At 39.3% G+C, this 16,139-nt stretch overlaps 1 protein-coding gene across 2 annotated transcripts in view; it reads right to left on the reverse strand.

Annotated features, from left to right (window-relative positions):
• Positions 1–16,139, reverse strand: part of NLRC5 (NLR family CARD domain containing 5) — a 100,037-nt gene that overhangs the window by 49,261 nt on the left and 34,637 nt on the right. For both annotated transcript variants that reach the window (XM_074211262.1, XM_074211263.1), the window contains exons 5-11: positions 12,224–12,292; positions 9,538–11,281; positions 8,614–8,697; positions 8,355–8,438; positions 2,358–2,441; positions 1,527–1,616; positions 936–995 (exon numbers count right to left, since the gene is read on the reverse strand). In XM_074211262.1, coding sequence (XP_074067363.1) covers positions 936–995; positions 1,527–1,616; positions 2,358–2,441; positions 8,355–8,438; positions 8,614–8,697; positions 9,538–11,281; positions 12,224–12,292 — 2,215 coding nt within the window. The remainder of the gene's footprint in view (positions 1–935; positions 996–1,526; positions 1,617–2,357; positions 2,442–8,354; positions 8,439–8,613; positions 8,698–9,537; positions 11,282–12,223; positions 12,293–16,139) is intronic.

The following is a 16,139-nucleotide window of genomic DNA, read 5'->3' on the forward strand; positions in this document are numbered from 1 at the left end:
AGAAAACATTAAACAAAATAACCCAGATCTGGACCCCCAACCAGCCAACTTGCCAGGATATTAGGCATACAAAACCCCAGTCATTTTTCAAGCTTATGTTGTTAACAGAGGGGGGGAAATTAAAAAACTTGGTTTAGGAGTTGCAGGACTCTACCTCCAGAAGGTGACTGGAATGAATTTTCTGAGTAAAATAGTAGTAATATTGATATTAACACTACCAATCATAACTGCTTACATTTACATAGTTAATTATTAGTAGGAGAATGGTTGGTGTTAAATTTTAAATAAAGAAACCAATTCAGTCTGAAGGAAAACTCACATCTAGGAAAAGTTTCTTCAAAGATTCTATGATTTATTTTGGATAACCATGGAGAAGTAGTTACTTGTACTAATCTTTCAAGGGAATGATTCAAAATAGCACCAAAGATGAAGAAAATAGAAACCATCAGTTAGTAAGATGATGTTTCCAACTGGCCATGAAAAACTCCAGCTAAACATTTAGAGCTGTCAGGGCCTGTAGAGATCATCTCTTGAGACTATATTATGTTAAGACAAGACTATTTAGTGAAGGGACTGATTTGTAAAAAACAAACAAATCAGAACTTATCAAGGAAAGGTCCTGTTAAGTTACTTTAATGAAATAGAAAAGGGTCACTTATAATTAATGCATTAGTTAAAATAGGCTATAAATTCTAGATTTTAATCTAGTTCAGCCCTCTTATTTTATAGTTGAGGAAACTGAGGTTCAGAAATGAAGTGAATTCCTTAAGCTAACATGGGGCAATAGCACAGTTAGGATTTGAACCCAGGTCCTCTGACTTTAGATCTAATGTCCTTCTATAATCCCCCCCCACCAAAGTATACAAAAGTTGCCTCTTTGAGGCCTGCAGTCACTTGGAAAAGGAATATCAGAATTATCTATGTTCTTGTCTTACCGAGGCATTTCCAAAGCCTTTCCTGAGGGAACAAAGAAGAGAATAATGATCTGTGCTTGCCTGTGAAGAGGAAATAAGAAAGGAAAAATAAAGTCTATAATAAAATAAAGCATATAGTTATAATAATAATGATGATAATAGTTAACATTTATCTAATGCTTACTATATATCAGGAACTGTGCTAAGAGCTTTATAATTATAATCCAATTTGATCCTCATAAAGGGGAGTGGTGGGTGCTATAATCATCCCCATTTTCCAAATGAGGAAACTGAGGCAAACTGTAGTTAAGTGACTTGCCCAGGATTATACAGCTAGTAAGTATCTGTGGCTAGATTGTACTCAGATCTTTCTGACTCCAAGTCAAGCACTCTAGACCCGGCACCACCAGAGCTGAAATAAAGGAATTCTTCATGATGCCCCTGAGGGATCAACTTTGTCATCCCTAAGGTCCAAAGCCCATGCATATGAAACTTGGGGAGCCATATCATCATCAGGTATTACCGGTCAGCTTCTCCCTCACCTCCACCCTCTTGTCCTCTTAATTTCTCCAGCCTCTGAAAATGGGCTCTGGCTCAGACCATGTGACTTACCTAATCTCCAAGGTGGCAACTTGAGAGTAAGACACCGCTAACTTCGCCAAGGCAAGAATTGTTTGGACAGAAACTGCATTTCGGCTTAAGCTATGAATTTGAGGCAGAGAATCAAAGTGTCAGCTGAGATTTGCAAAAAATGGACAACCAGAATGGAAGTTCTGTCCAACCCAAACTTTCCAGTATTACCTCTTCCTCCTGTCTATTTTCCTACCTTCCCACCTTAATGCATTAGTTGTCTTAGATGAACTTTGCATGCCTCCTTCTCTGCAGTCTCCATGTCTCGCTTTTGACCCAGGATACTACTGCTTGGACCCTGCCCCTGAGGCTTGGCCAGGAGAAGCCAGAGAGCTCAGAAAGGTCACCCAACCCAGGTCCTGCCCCACTGATTCTAGAATCCTGCCTTGGGATTCAAAGACAAACCCTAGTGAAGCCTGATACCTGATTGGGGGTACTGATCCTACTTTGCTCCAGCATAGATTCCCTGTCTTACCAGAATGGATTCTAGAACTTTTTAAAGTTTGAAACACACCCATAAGTGTGTACAAACACACAGGTGGGACTTTAAAATAACAATAGGTCATATTTATGTAGTGCTTTAGTCAATAAACATTTATTTAATGACTACTATGTGCTAGTTAAATGATGGAGATTCAAAAAAAAAAAAGTCAAAAGGCAGTCCTGCCCTTATAGAGCCATAATCTAATGGGGAGACAACAAGCAGGTTGGTACTTGTGGTTGGTGGTGGGGAGAGAGAGAAAGACTGCGACAAACTGCCTAAGATAAGCTATGTCTACCTTTGCCTAAAATGAATTGGTGGTAGCTACTCACTCAATTTTCTGTAACTGTTGCATCTTGTGGAGTATCTCGATGATCTTTAGACATGAAGAATCATTCAATCTATTGTCCTGCAAGCTGAAACACAACAATATGCCGTTACCTTGGGGCTGTCTGACCTTGGAATCCTCCTTGAGTACCTCAGAGCACTCAACCAAGTTCAGACACCTACCACAACTCTCTCCAATAGAAAACCCAAGGCTTAGAGAGCACAAGTGATTTAACTACTCAGAAAGCAAAGGCAGAGGAGGTGATTCCTACCTCTCCCTTCTGGACTTTGTTTTTCTCCCTGTCATTGGACTCAGCATTCTCCCCTTTTCAGGTTCAGTGGGAGAGTTTCCACTGAAGGATTTATCTCTTTCCTCAGGAGTCTCACAGCCGGTCCCCAGGGTCACAGTGCCACAAAGTAAGCGCTTACAAAAGTAAGATTGCTGAGCATCAGGGATCTATCTAGAGGCTGAGTGAGGCAGGGTCGGAAAGGCAACATGACAAAGAAGCCTCGGTTCTGGTCTGAACTCTGTTACTAACTAGCTCTGAGCTTCTGAGCCTCAGTTTTTCCTTCTATTAAGGAGAAGCAATAACTCCTTCCCCAATTGCTTTAATGTAATGTTGTGAGAATTAAACAAGATAAAGATGCAAAAGCACTTAGAAAAGCCTAAAGCTTCAGTACCTATGTAAATTATGGTCATTTCTGTGTTTCCTAGGCTATCATTTTCAAACTTTTTTTTGAGTTTGAAACACACCTATAAATGTGTACAGATATACTGGTGGGACTTTAAAATAACAATAGCTCATATTTATGTAGTGCTTTAATTATTCAATATAAATGTATTAAAATGACAACTATATTGCTAGTTAAGTGATAGGGAATCAAAATGAGGCAAATGGCAGTCCTTGTCTTTATGAAGCCATAATGTAAAGGGGGAGACAAGTAAACAAAAATGTACCCCAAAAAACTACATATAGGATAAACAGGAAATAGTTCAAAGAGGGAAAAACACTAGAATTAAGAGGAACTGGGAAAGCCTTTCCATCGAAGGTGAGATTTTATCTGGGATTTAAAGGAAATGAAGGAGGTCAGTAATTGGAGTGAGGAAGGAGGTTTGAGTCACTGAGGAGAGGGAGCAAGGTCAAAGAGCAACATCAGCAGAAGCAGCAGCAGCAGCAAGGAGCAGCAGCAGCAGCAGCAAGGAGCCTCACGGCAGGAGGCCTGCAGGGGAACTCTAAGCCGTGGCAATCCACCATCCAGGTCCCAGTCTCCTGCAAAGTAGCAGAACTCTGGGCAAGTGAGCAGTCTATGCAGAATAGCAGGGTCCCACCCCAGAGATCCCACTCCCAGCACAGGTCATCAACAAAGCCTTTTTTAAAAAAAATGTATGCATGTATGTATGTATGTATGTATTTATTTCCATCCATATGCACATGTATATTTTTGAATTACAAAATTTCCTTCTACCCTCCCTGCCCACCCCCTCCTCTTAGCAGAGAACAGTCAAGTTAGCATTTTACATATACATATATATGTATATATATGTATATGCTTTTGATAAACATGTTTATAGATTATCATAAACATATTTACAGATTAGTTAACCAGCAAAGCCTTGATTCCATGGTCATAGTGAAGCCCTACCCTGGGGTTGGCCATCAGAAAGAGACTCTACTCTGGGGCCTGCCTTGGGAGAGATGCTGTTTCTATAGCAATCCAGCAGCAGGGCCCTACCCCTGGGGCAGACTAGCAACAAGATCCCTTCTTCAGGGTCAGAAAGGCCAGCAGCAAGATCCCATCCCTCGGGCAGACCAGCTGCTAAACCCCACACTCAAGTGAGGCTAATAGGGAGGCGCCACCCCTCAATAGAAACAAATGGGAAGCCTCCTTTAGAGAAAGCAAGCAGCCAAGCCCTGAAGCCCAGTGAAAGTCAAGTAAGACCCTGAACCCTGCACATAAAGCTTATGATATAATGCTTATGACAATTTTCACATAAAAATACCAAAGCATAAAAAAGTCCAGAAAAAAAGAGCAAAAAAACAAAAAAGTGTTTGACAATAGAAAGTTACTATGGTGATAGGGAGGATCAAGATATAAACTTAGTTGTGAACAAAAGTATCAAAATGGCTAGATGTGAAACCTCAAAGAAAGATGTAATTTGGTCTCAGGCCAAATAGGATTCCTGGAAGAGCTTAAAAAGGATTGAAAAAGAAAATAGAGAAGTAGAAGAAAAATTGGGAAAGAAATGAGAGTAATGCAAGAGAATCATAAAAATAGAATTAGTCAAATGAAAAAGGAAGTGCAAAAACTCACTGAAGAAAATAATGCCTTAAAAATTAGAACTGAAGAAGTAGAAAATAATGATTCAAGATATAATAAAACAAAATTGAAAAAAATAGAAGAAAAATATAAACAACTGATCTAGAAAAGAGATCCAGGAGTGATGACATAAGAATTACTGGACTATCTGAAAGTCATGATGAAAAAAAGTCTGAACAATATCTTTTAAGAAATTATAGAAGAAGGGGTAAGTGGATGGAGCACTAGGTCCTGGAGTAAGGAGAACCTGAGTTCAAATCCAGTCTCAGATACTTAATAATTACCTAACTCTGTGACCTAGATCAATTCACAACCCATTGTCTAGCAAAAAAAAAAAAAGAAAAGAAAAGAAAAGAAATTATCAAAGAAAACTCCCCCAATATATTAAAACCAGAAAGCAAACTAGAAATCAAAAGAATCCACCAATCACTGCCTGAAAGATAATCTAAAATGAAAACTCCCAGGAGCATCAAATTCCAGAACTCACAGATCAAGAACAAAATACTTCAAGCAACCAAAAAGGATTCAAATTTATGAAGCTACAGTCAGGTTTACACAGGATTTAGCAGCTTCCATATTAAAGAATCAGAGAGTTTAGAATATGACATACTAGAAGGCAAAGGAGTTAGGATTATAACCAACCACTATGAAAAACTGAATATAATTTTTCAGGGGAAAATGGAATTTAAGAAAATGGGGGACTTTCAAGCATTTTCAATTAGAAGACCAGAGTTGAATTAAAAATTTGTGATCTCTAAATACAAGATTCAAGGGAAATACAAAAGGTAAAAAAAGAAATCTGAAAGAAACCTGTAAGAAATTCAGTGAGGGGGCGGCTAGGTGGTGAAATGGATAAAGCACTGGCCCTGGAGTCAGGAGTACCTGGGTTCAAACCCGGTCTCAGACACTTAATAATTACCTAGCTGTGTGGCCTTGGGCAAGCCACTTAACCCCATTTGCCTTGAAAAAAAAAAAAGAAATTTGGTAAGGTTAAACAGTTTATATTTCTATGTGGCAACAGGCATGGCAATGGGCAGCTAGGTGGTGCAGTGGATAGAGCACTGGCCCTGTAGTCAGGAGCACCTGAGTTCAAATCTGGCCTCAGACACTTAATAATTGTCTAGCTGTGTGACCTTGGGTAAATTACTCTTTTTTAAAAACAATTTTTGGGGGGCAAGTTACTCTTTTTTTTTTTAGGTTTTTTTTTTTTGCAAAGCAATGGGGTTAAGTGGCTTGCCCAAGGCCACACAGCTAGGTAACTATTAAGTGTCTGAGGCCGGATTTGAACCCAGGTACTCCTGACTCCAGGGCTAGTGCTCTATCTACCGCGCTACCTAGCCACCCCTGGGTAAGTTACTCTTAATCCCACTGCCTTAAATAAATAAAAAAAAATTTAGATTGTATATTTAAGATAATACTTGTAACTTTTAACAAATTTTAGTACTATAATAATAATTAGGAGTTTATGATGACACAAGGTATGGATATAGGGTGACTTTATATGGGCTGATCCCCTCCCCCCCAAAAAATTAAAGGGTTGAGAAAAAAAATTTCACTGGAAAGAGGAGGAGGAGAGAAGATTGCATGGGATAAATTATCCCACATAAAAGAGGCATGAAAGAGCTATTATAATGAAGGAGAAAGATTGGGGATAAACAAGTGAAAAATAGCATCAAGGTAAATACACAGTTAGCTATCATAACTATAAATGTGAATGGGATGAACTCACCCATAAAATGAAAGTGCAGCAGAGTGGATTAAAAAACAGAATCCTATGCTATATTGTTTACTAGAAACCCATTTGAAAGAGAGACACACAGAGGATAAAAATAAGGAGCTGGAGCAGAATCTATTATGCTTCAACTGAAGCAAATAAAGCAGGGGTAGCAATCATGATCTCAGGCAAATCAAAAGCAAAAAGAAATCTAATTAAAATAGATAAAGAAGGAGACTATACCTTGTTTTCATTGAAAGTAAAGTCATATCAATACTAAACACATTTGCATTAATGGTATAGCATCTAAATTTCTTTAGATGCTAAATGAGATAAAGGGGGAAATAGATAATAAAATTATACTAGTGAGGGATCTCAACTTTCCCCTCTCAGAATAAACAATAAAGAAGTTAAGGAGGTGAATAAAATTCTGGAAAAGTTAGACATGATAGACCTCTGGAGGAGAGTAAATAGGAATAGAAAGAAATAAAAACCTTTTGCTCAGCAGAACATGGCACCTACACAAAAACTGACCATGTATTAGGATATAAAAACTTCACAATAGGGGCAGCTAAGTGGCACAGTAAACAGAGCACTGATCCTGGAGTTAGGAGGACCTGAGTTCAAATTTGACCTTAGTCACTTAATAATTACCTAGCTGTGTGACCTTGGGCAAGTCACTTAACCCCATTGCTATCGATAAATAAAATTTTTAAAAACTTCACAACCAACTGAAGAAAAGGAAAAATAGTAAACATATCCTTTTCAGGTCATAATGCAATAAAAATTAATTGAATAGTGGACAATGGGGAGATTAAAAACTAATTGGAAATTAAATAATCTAATTCTAAAAAACAAGTGGGTCAAAGAAGCATAGAAAAGAATAATTTTATTAAAGAAAATGACAATAATGAGACAACATACCAAAATTTAAGATTTAGCCAAGGCAGTTCTTAGGGGAAAATTTATATTTCTAATTACATACATCAATAAAACAGAGAAAAAGTACATCAATGAATTGGGCATGCAACTAAAAAACTAGAAAAAAAACCAAAATAAAAATATTCAATTAAACACCAGATTGGAAATCCTGAAAATCAAAGGAGAGATTAGCAAAATTGAAAGCAAAAACCCCATTGAATTAATAAATAAAACTAGAAGCTGGTTTTATGAAAAAAATCTTTAGTTAATTTGACTATAAAAAAGGAAAGAAGCATCAAAGATGAAAGAGGTGAATTCACCATCAATGAAGACAAAATCAAGATAATTCTTAGGAGCTGTTCTACCCAATTATATACCAATAAATTTGACAATCTAAATGTAATAGATGAATATCTACAAAAATTTAAATGACCAAAATTAACAGAAGAAGAAGAAATAAAATACTTAAATAACCCAATCTCATTATTATTAGTATCTCTATGATATTTACAAAAAAAATCGAGGTTCAGAAAATTAGAGTGATATGCTCAGGATCACATAACTTGTGAGTGGCTGAGTTAGTTTTCAAATTTAGTTCTTCATCCACACCACTTCATGTATCCCTTCTGTCATCTTGTTCATCAACCTGTCCTTACTTCCCCAATTCCATACATACAATACATATATGTATAACAATGACCTTTCCACCACAGGTCCCATTCTCTTCACCTCCTGATTACAAGTTGGACAGGTGAAGGAGGAAGTCCAGGCTAGCTTGATGAACATGCCTTAATGGTCCAACACGTTGCCACAAAATCAAGGCCAAAAATGAAAAAAAAAATCTCTCCTCTCTTCCAGGGATATAACTGCCCTCTGATCCCGTCTTATTACTCTTAACACCGTGCCATTCCCCTTTGGGGATTGATTACAAGCTTTGATGAAAGAAGCATCCTAGGCCTTTTAATGGGGTTGGAGAGGATTTAGGATAATTTCAGTCACCTCCAAAGTCCTGGATTGAGCTAATACTATCCCATTGAGCCATACTCACTTGATCTCTTCCAGCTGAAGACACTGTGTAAATGCTTGTGCCAGGTGGTCAATGCCTTCAACTGAAATGTTATTTCCAGTTAACCTATAGAAGAACAGACACAGATCTCAGGTTGGAGACTGAGAGAATGTATTTCCATTGGACACCAAGAGAGGACCTACCCACAGACCAAGAGGTCTATGGGTACAATGCTTCATGGTATGTCCAGGGATAGGCCTAGTTAGCTAGTGGAGTGTTGGGTTTTAAGAAAAGAGCTCACTCAAGTTTCTTCAGATTTCTCATTGTTGGCAATGTCCTGGAGAGGGCTTCTGCAAAAGCATCTCTGCATTTCCTGCTTCTAACCCTATAGGAGGCGCAAAAGAGAAAGCAAAGTGTGAAAGGATTTAAGGACTGAAATTATATAGATTACATTTAAATGTATTAAATGTATTAAAGAAAAAATTTTACTTCAAAATCATATATAATTATTGAGTAAGAGATGATAAGGAAACTGAGGCCCCCCCTAAAAGAAAAATTCATAGGGGTCAAAGATCTAAAATTTGAAGCAGTAATCTAGGCTAAAGGTCATCTAGACCAATCTATTATACAGATGAAGAAACTTGAGATCCTAGGAGATTAGGAGACTTATTTGAGGTCACATATATATGTTAGGCATCAGAGATATTATGTGGATCTAGATTCTCTTGTTCCAAAGGCTGTATTTTCTACTGCACCACATCAATGCCTAATATTAATTTACATTTCTGTCACTTTAAATTTCATGACTTACACAAAGCAAATTAAGAGCTGAGACCAGAACTCAGGGTCTCTGACTTCTAGCCTAGAGTTCTTTCTACCATACCACAACTAGGTTCCTGATTCCTTAGACCACGGCTTATTGTTTTCAGTTGACATATGAGGAAAGGAGAGATTTAGTGATGAGGACCAAGGTTAATAAGAAAATTAGATACAAAGTTAGAGCTCCCATGTTCAAAACTTGTTCCCAAGAGTCCACATATTAAAAGCTAGGGTTAGGGATGATGCCTGTGACCACAGAATTGAGAAGCAACCCCGCCATCTCCCCACAATGATGGAACCCAAGGTCATGGCCTGGTTAATACCACCCCTCTCCAGCCTACCTTATCCAAGAACCCAGTCCCAGAAAGGTCATGTCTCCCTTAATACATTTGTATCCCTCACTCACCTAAGACTTTCAATTTTCTCACAGCCAGCTAGAGCATTGAGGCACTGGGGCTCCAAAGAGCAGCCAGAAAAGTTGAGATGTAGTGGAGCAGGAGCGTGGTTGATGAGAGAGGTCAGGGCAGTCAAATCAGTGTAGTTCAGGGGGAAATTATGGAAGTCCAGACTGAAAGGAAGGTGTCCCCCAGTCTGCTTCACCAACTCTGGGTCCTGTGTCTCACTCACACAGTGGCACAGCTCTACCATCTTGGGGCCTGTCAGGCTTCGGGCTGCCAACCTCTGTAACATTTGCCGGATTGCCGCCTGCTTGCTACCCACCCAGGCTTCATCCTGTTGTGATAACTGACTCAGAAAGGACTGAAAGATCTTGGAAGAGAAGCCAGACAAAAAAGTGTGGAAGCGATCCAAGAGTTCCGTCTTGGCTTCGGTCCTCAGAGACCACTTGGACTTAAGGAAGAAGTGGCGGCACAACTCAGTATTATCTATGGTGGGGTTCACCATCAGATAAAGGGCCGCAAAGAACTCCTGTAGGCTGAGATGGACAAAGGCATAGCATGTCTCTTGCTGCTGGGCTCCTGTCCTTACCCTGAAGGAGGATAGGAGGTTATGGGTAGCTGCAAAGGCCACTACTCGTTCAGGTATATAATGTGGGTAGAATACTACTTCATTGGCCTTAAGTCCCTTGAAGGCTAGTTCACTAAGGTCCAGAAGAACCTGGGAGTCCCTGCTCAGCCAAGCGCCCTTGTCCCCAGAGGCCCCCTGCTTCCGACTGATGAAGACATGGAGCATTTTCATATAGAGCTGGGTGACTGTTGTAGGGAAGTTAATAGTATTGCCCTGGAGCAGGAGGTGATAGAGACAGATGCAGATGATACAACAAAGAGCTGGGATAGAACATAGACTCTGGAGCCGAACATTGTCCCTGAGTTGGGTAAGGACCATATCCCTGGAGCTCAGTCCATGGAAGAAGTTGCTGACATACTTCTCTATCTGCAGCCAGTCAAAGCCCCAGACTTCAAACACTGAGGTGGCTGTTTCCAGCACAAAGTCAGGGATCTTTCCAGGGCGTGAGGTGGTTACCACCCAGCAGCCTGGCAAAAGGGATCCTCTACAGAGGTTAGAAAACAGTTTAGGGACTGGCAGAGGCTGGGCAGGATCTAAGGAGTTCTCAACACCCAAACTTTGACTGGACCAGGGGGATAAGAACTCATCTAGTCCATCGAAGATCAGCAGAACACAATGAGCATTCTCTTGCATATTCTGGAAGATGGCATCAGGCTCATCCTCTGGGCTGAGGTATAACTCAAAGAGGAGCTGGGGAAGGGTCAGCCCCTGTTTCACTAGATTAAGCTGGCGGAATTCAAAGAGGAAGACCTTGCTGAACTGGTTCAGCTCACCATTTGCCCACTTCTGGCAGATTCGATGCATCAACATGCTCTTCCCTATCCCTGGCTTCCCAAGAAGAACTGTTACCTTGGTGCCTTCACCTGATTGGCCCTTGAATAGGTCCTGGACCTTCAAATTAGTCCCATCCTCTACCTCAAGAGATCCTGTCAGAACATCAGCCTGGGGTTTCTTTGGGCTTTCTTTCAGCCAGGTTACTTTGCCCCGATGAATGACTGGATCTACAAAGGTCTGGCTAAAGGAGAATGGCTGTCCTTGCTGGGGCATGGTAGTTCTTCCTTGTATCCTTCCATATCTCTGCAGGGTCAAAGTCCTCATCCGCTGCTCATACCTTTTGATCAACTCTACATGAGAACCAGGGTTGGGAAAACAAGGGAACTGATGATGAGTTTCAGTTTCCCCTCCAGCCATCCCCCGCCCCTGCCAAATATGACTTTTGATTCTTCCAGGAGATACAGGTAGGGGGAGAAAGTGGGAGTGAAGAAGGAGAGGGAGAGGAAGAGTGGCACAAGGGAAGATAAATCTACTTCTTATTAAGTTGCATTTGAGAACTGAATTTGAGTTGAAAAGAATGAGTTTTTTTAGGGTTTTTTTTTTGCAAGGCAATGGGGTTAAGTGGCTTGCCCAAGGCCACACAGCTAGGAAATTATTAAGTGTTTGAAGCCGGATTTGAACTCAGGTACTCTTGACTCCAGGGCCAGTGCTCTATCCACTGCACCACCTAGCCGCCCAAAAAGAATCTTAACACCCATTTAGTATAATTAATTCACAGCCCCAAAAGAATCCCTATTACAATGCATCTGACAAGTGGTATCTGAGCCTCTATATAAAGATCTCTGATGATGGAAGACCATTTTGCCCCTTTTCAATTTTTATTTTGGTTCTAGACTCTCCCACCTCAGTCAGTTTGCCCCTAGGCAGGAGTGACCTGGAATCAACTCCAATCAGCTCAAGAGGGTCAACTATTAAATTTTTAGTTGGAACATTGATATCTTGGAGTTTTGCAAATACTACAAATTGGGCCTTGTTTTATTGTTTTGTTGAATGTCTAGACTTAAGAAAGTCTAGTCTTAAGAAAACCCTCCCAAGGACACATCTGACGTAGTAAAAGCTATTCCCTGTTCTTTCCAAGAATCACTCTTGAATACTTTTTAAAGTCAGGGGGGCTGACCAGTGAATACATGCCTCTGGCAAGTGCCTTTGATAGAAGATGATCTGGGAGCTCTAGTTTGTCCTCCTTTGTCCACTAACATATACTCACATAGCAGATAACAGAACTGAATTACCTCTTTGTTGCTGCCTGGACCGTTTTTGATGAGGTGAGGAGCCTATCTCAGAGGAAGGTCGCTTGAGGCCTAGGAAAGAAAGGGATGGAGATGTTGAAATGCAAGCCATGAACCTGGAGCTATGAAGACTCTCATGAGCATCCCTTTGGACTTCCTCTTTTTCCTGGAGTGGGAGGAAGTAGGGCATGGAGAGAGAGGAAGCAAGGGATAAAAGCTTCCAAATAAAAGATTGTAGGTCCAGAATTCTTCAAGAAATCAGGTGAGGAGCCAGAAAACAGCAAAACCACTCTTCTTGATTTTGAGTTTGCCTACAGGAATTGGGTCTGAGCTGTAGAGTGGGAGGTAACCCAGTATGTCTGTGATAGATAGAGATCCATGTCCTAGCTAGGCAATTAGAGGAGACCATAGAGGGTCACTATGAATGAGGGACTTGGTTTGGCAGATCCTACAGACTCCAGGGCTTGTTTCTATATGCCCTCCACAGACCCACAAAGAGCAGAGCCTATAGGCAGGAGGATGAGATGTCATATTATTTGACAGTTTCTTCAATCAAGGCCATTGTTCTCTCTCTCCAAGTCTCATGAGGTTTAGAGCAAGGAAGAAATCTCAGAGGGCACTTTTAAAGCTCTAAATGAACAAAAATCCCTTAACAAGTGATCATTCAGCCTCTGCTTAAAGACTTCCAGGGTAGGGTAATCACCAGAGCCTGGAAAGATCACTTTATTTTGAACAATCAAATAGTAAGTTTTCCCTTACATCAAGTCTAAATCTTCCTCTTAGGAACAGTTCAGGGATCAGGGAGTGATGTGTGTTCAGATTTGAACTCAGACACTTCTTAGCTTTGTTTAACCTCTCTGCCTCAGTTTCCTCAACTGTAAAATGGCAATGTTATTAGCACCTACCTCCCAGGGTTGTTGTGAGATATTTTATGAGATATATAAATGAGATGTTTGTAAAGCTCTCAGCACACAGTAGAAGTATAAGAAATGTATGTTTTCTTCCTTCCTTGTGCTGAAGCCTGTCAAGGTTTCTTTTTGGTCATGACTGATTCCTGACTGTCATCCAGTGTATGAGCTACCTCTACTCAATTTGTGTCCTCCACCTTCCAGGTCAGAATCTGTCTCTGACAGAGCACTGACAAACAGACTGGAGACACCAAACATATGATTGAAACATCCCTATTTTCACCTGGAAAAACTTGGAACTAATGCTGAGTGAAGTGAGCAGAATCATTGTACACAGTTATGGCTATATTATATCTCAGCAGTTCAGTGATCAAAGACAATTATAAAAGACTTGTGGCATCCAAATCCAGAGAAAAAACTGTGTGATCTTTTTTTTTTTGGCAAGGCAGTGGGGTTAAGTGGCTTGCCCAAGGCCACACAGCTAGGTAATTATTAAGTGTCTGAGACTGGATTTGAACCCAGGTACTCCTGACTCCAGGGCCGGTGCTTTATCCACTGCACCACCTAGCTGCCCCCAGCTCATTTTACAGATGAGGAAAATGAGGCAAATAGAGTTAGTGACTTGCCCAGGAACCAGGAAAACAATATAAATAATGACTATAACAATGCAGATGTAAAGGAGAACCACAAAACAATCAAAACTGAATGCTGAGAAAGTAAAAAGAATAGATTTTATCCTTAAAAAAGAGATATTAGAAGACATTTCCCCCTACTTCTTTGCAGAGGTGGAGGTTTAAAAGATGTGAAATACTGCATAAAATGTCAGATTTTTTTTCAACATGCTTTTTGGTTTTGCTGAATTGTTTTCTTATTCCTCCTGTTAAAAAAAATCCTTGTCAGAGGAAATGATTCTCTGGAAGGGAAGAGAAGGAAAAATAAAGGAGGAAATGTAAGCTATATAAACAAGATATATATATATAATTTTAAATACCAACTCAACCTACTAAACTGGCTTAATTTAGTGAATTCTAATACAAATAGTATCATATCAGATAAAGATCAGATATAAGTCTAATACATACTGCCCAATGGAGCAGTGATTAAAGGGTATAAACAAGCAATTTATGAAAGAAGAAATATAAAAAATTAAAACCTACATGAAAAGATGCTCAACCTTCCTACTAGTTAGAAAATATAAATCAAGACAACCTTAAGATGCCACAGGAATGGCAAAAATAATAAGTCCAGTGTATTGAAAAGATAGGGAAATAAGGACTCAAATATCTCATCAATGGAACTTCAGATTGGTACAAACATTGTGGGGAGCTCTAGGATAATACGCAGTGAGGGTCAAAAAATGGCATAGTTTTTCTATTCTATTGCTATGACTCTGTCCTCAAAATATCATTAAATGGAAAAAAAATATCTATCAATATAAAAACATTCATAGATGCTCTAGTTATAATAACAGAAAAATAGTTCCAACAATTAGAGAATAACTAAATAAATTATGTTATATTTATGTAATGGAATATTAATAATTCTATTTAAAAATAAATATGAAATATATTAAGAAATAACTATATGAGGGGATACGGAGTTAAATCAGCAGAACTAAACTACATAAAACTTAACTACAAATATATACTTTTTTTTAGTTTTTTTTGCAAGGCAATGGGGTTAAGTGGCTTGCCCAAGGTCACCCAGCTAAGGTAATTATTAAGTCTGAGGCCGGATTTGAACCCAGGTACTCCTGACTTCAGGGCCGGTGCTCTATCCACTGTACCACCTAGCCACCCCTATACTTTTTTTTTAAGTATTGAAAAAGAAGAAAAGAAAGAAAAAAAACAAGTTCAACAGTAGTAAAATTTCTTACAGGCATAGAAAGAGAAGTAAAATAAATATTTGTTTGCTATTTGTTAATTCTTTTGGTTCCACCTCGTTAAAGTCAAGAGGGTAAGATTGATTGATTTGTTGATTATTAAGTTTTTGGTTTAATTAAAAATAAAGGCTAGAAATAAGATTGACTTATATTCCATTTCTCTCATCTAATATATCAATATTTCATCTTATTTCTAGTTAGTCTGGCCCAGAAGAAAATAAGGTTAGTCTTCCTTATTCCGGATGAACCCATGCTTACTCTCAATAATAGTTCCATTTACTATCAGTAACTTAACAACTATTTGCATTTAAATTAATTATTTCAACAAATTAAGTCTTATTAACTTTTCAATCCCTTCCTCTAAATCCCTATCAGGACTCTATACATTCTAAGTTGGTCAGCTATAATTCAGCTGCTAGCTGATGTTCAATGAGGTCATCAATTGACCAATCAATCTTGGAAGTCAGCTACCCAATGAAAAAGTTATTCAGATGACTAACCTTTAATCAATGAGCTAACCAGTAAGTATTTGAAAAAGCTGGCCCAGTTCAGCTTGTACTCTTATATTCAAGTTTCCTGGAAGTCACTTTCTCCCTGTTCTTGCCCTGAGGTTTAGTGACAGAAAAATGAAAACTAGTTTCTCCAAGTGAAACCAGACAGGGAAATTCTGGAGGAACTGTGACTAAGGGAAATAGTTTAAAGTCCAGAAGATCCCACCTGTGCCCTGAGGAAATGCTGGGATCTCTCAGATTTCTCAGAAACTTTTGGGCCCATTCCAAAAGACTAGCCTGTGCATGCAGGGACCATAAGGCAACAAGTTTTATGCTTTGACACAATATTCTCTTCCTCTCTGTTTTTTCTAGAATCTGTCTGTGTAGGCAGAAAATTCCCATTCTCAACAAATAAGATGCAGGTACACCTATATTCTTTACAGTCAAGTCATTGGGAATTCCCCTCTAGTCTGAGTGAGCCTGGAAGCAAAAAGATGGGAGAAAGGAAGATGGGAGAGTGTCTTGTCAGGGACAAGAAAAAACAACAGAAGGATAATTGTTGTAAATTCTTGAATAGCTCTGTTCTCCAGTGGGGAATTGGCTCTTCTGAAGGCTCATGGGACTTAGATCTGGTCCCT

The sequence above is a fragment of the Macrotis lagotis genome, chromosome 1 (assembly GCF_037893015.1).
Source record: "Macrotis lagotis isolate mMagLag1 chromosome 1, bilby.v1.9.chrom.fasta, whole genome shotgun sequence".
NCBI classification, from domain to species: Eukaryota; Metazoa; Chordata; class Mammalia; order Peramelemorphia; family Peramelidae; genus Macrotis; species Macrotis lagotis.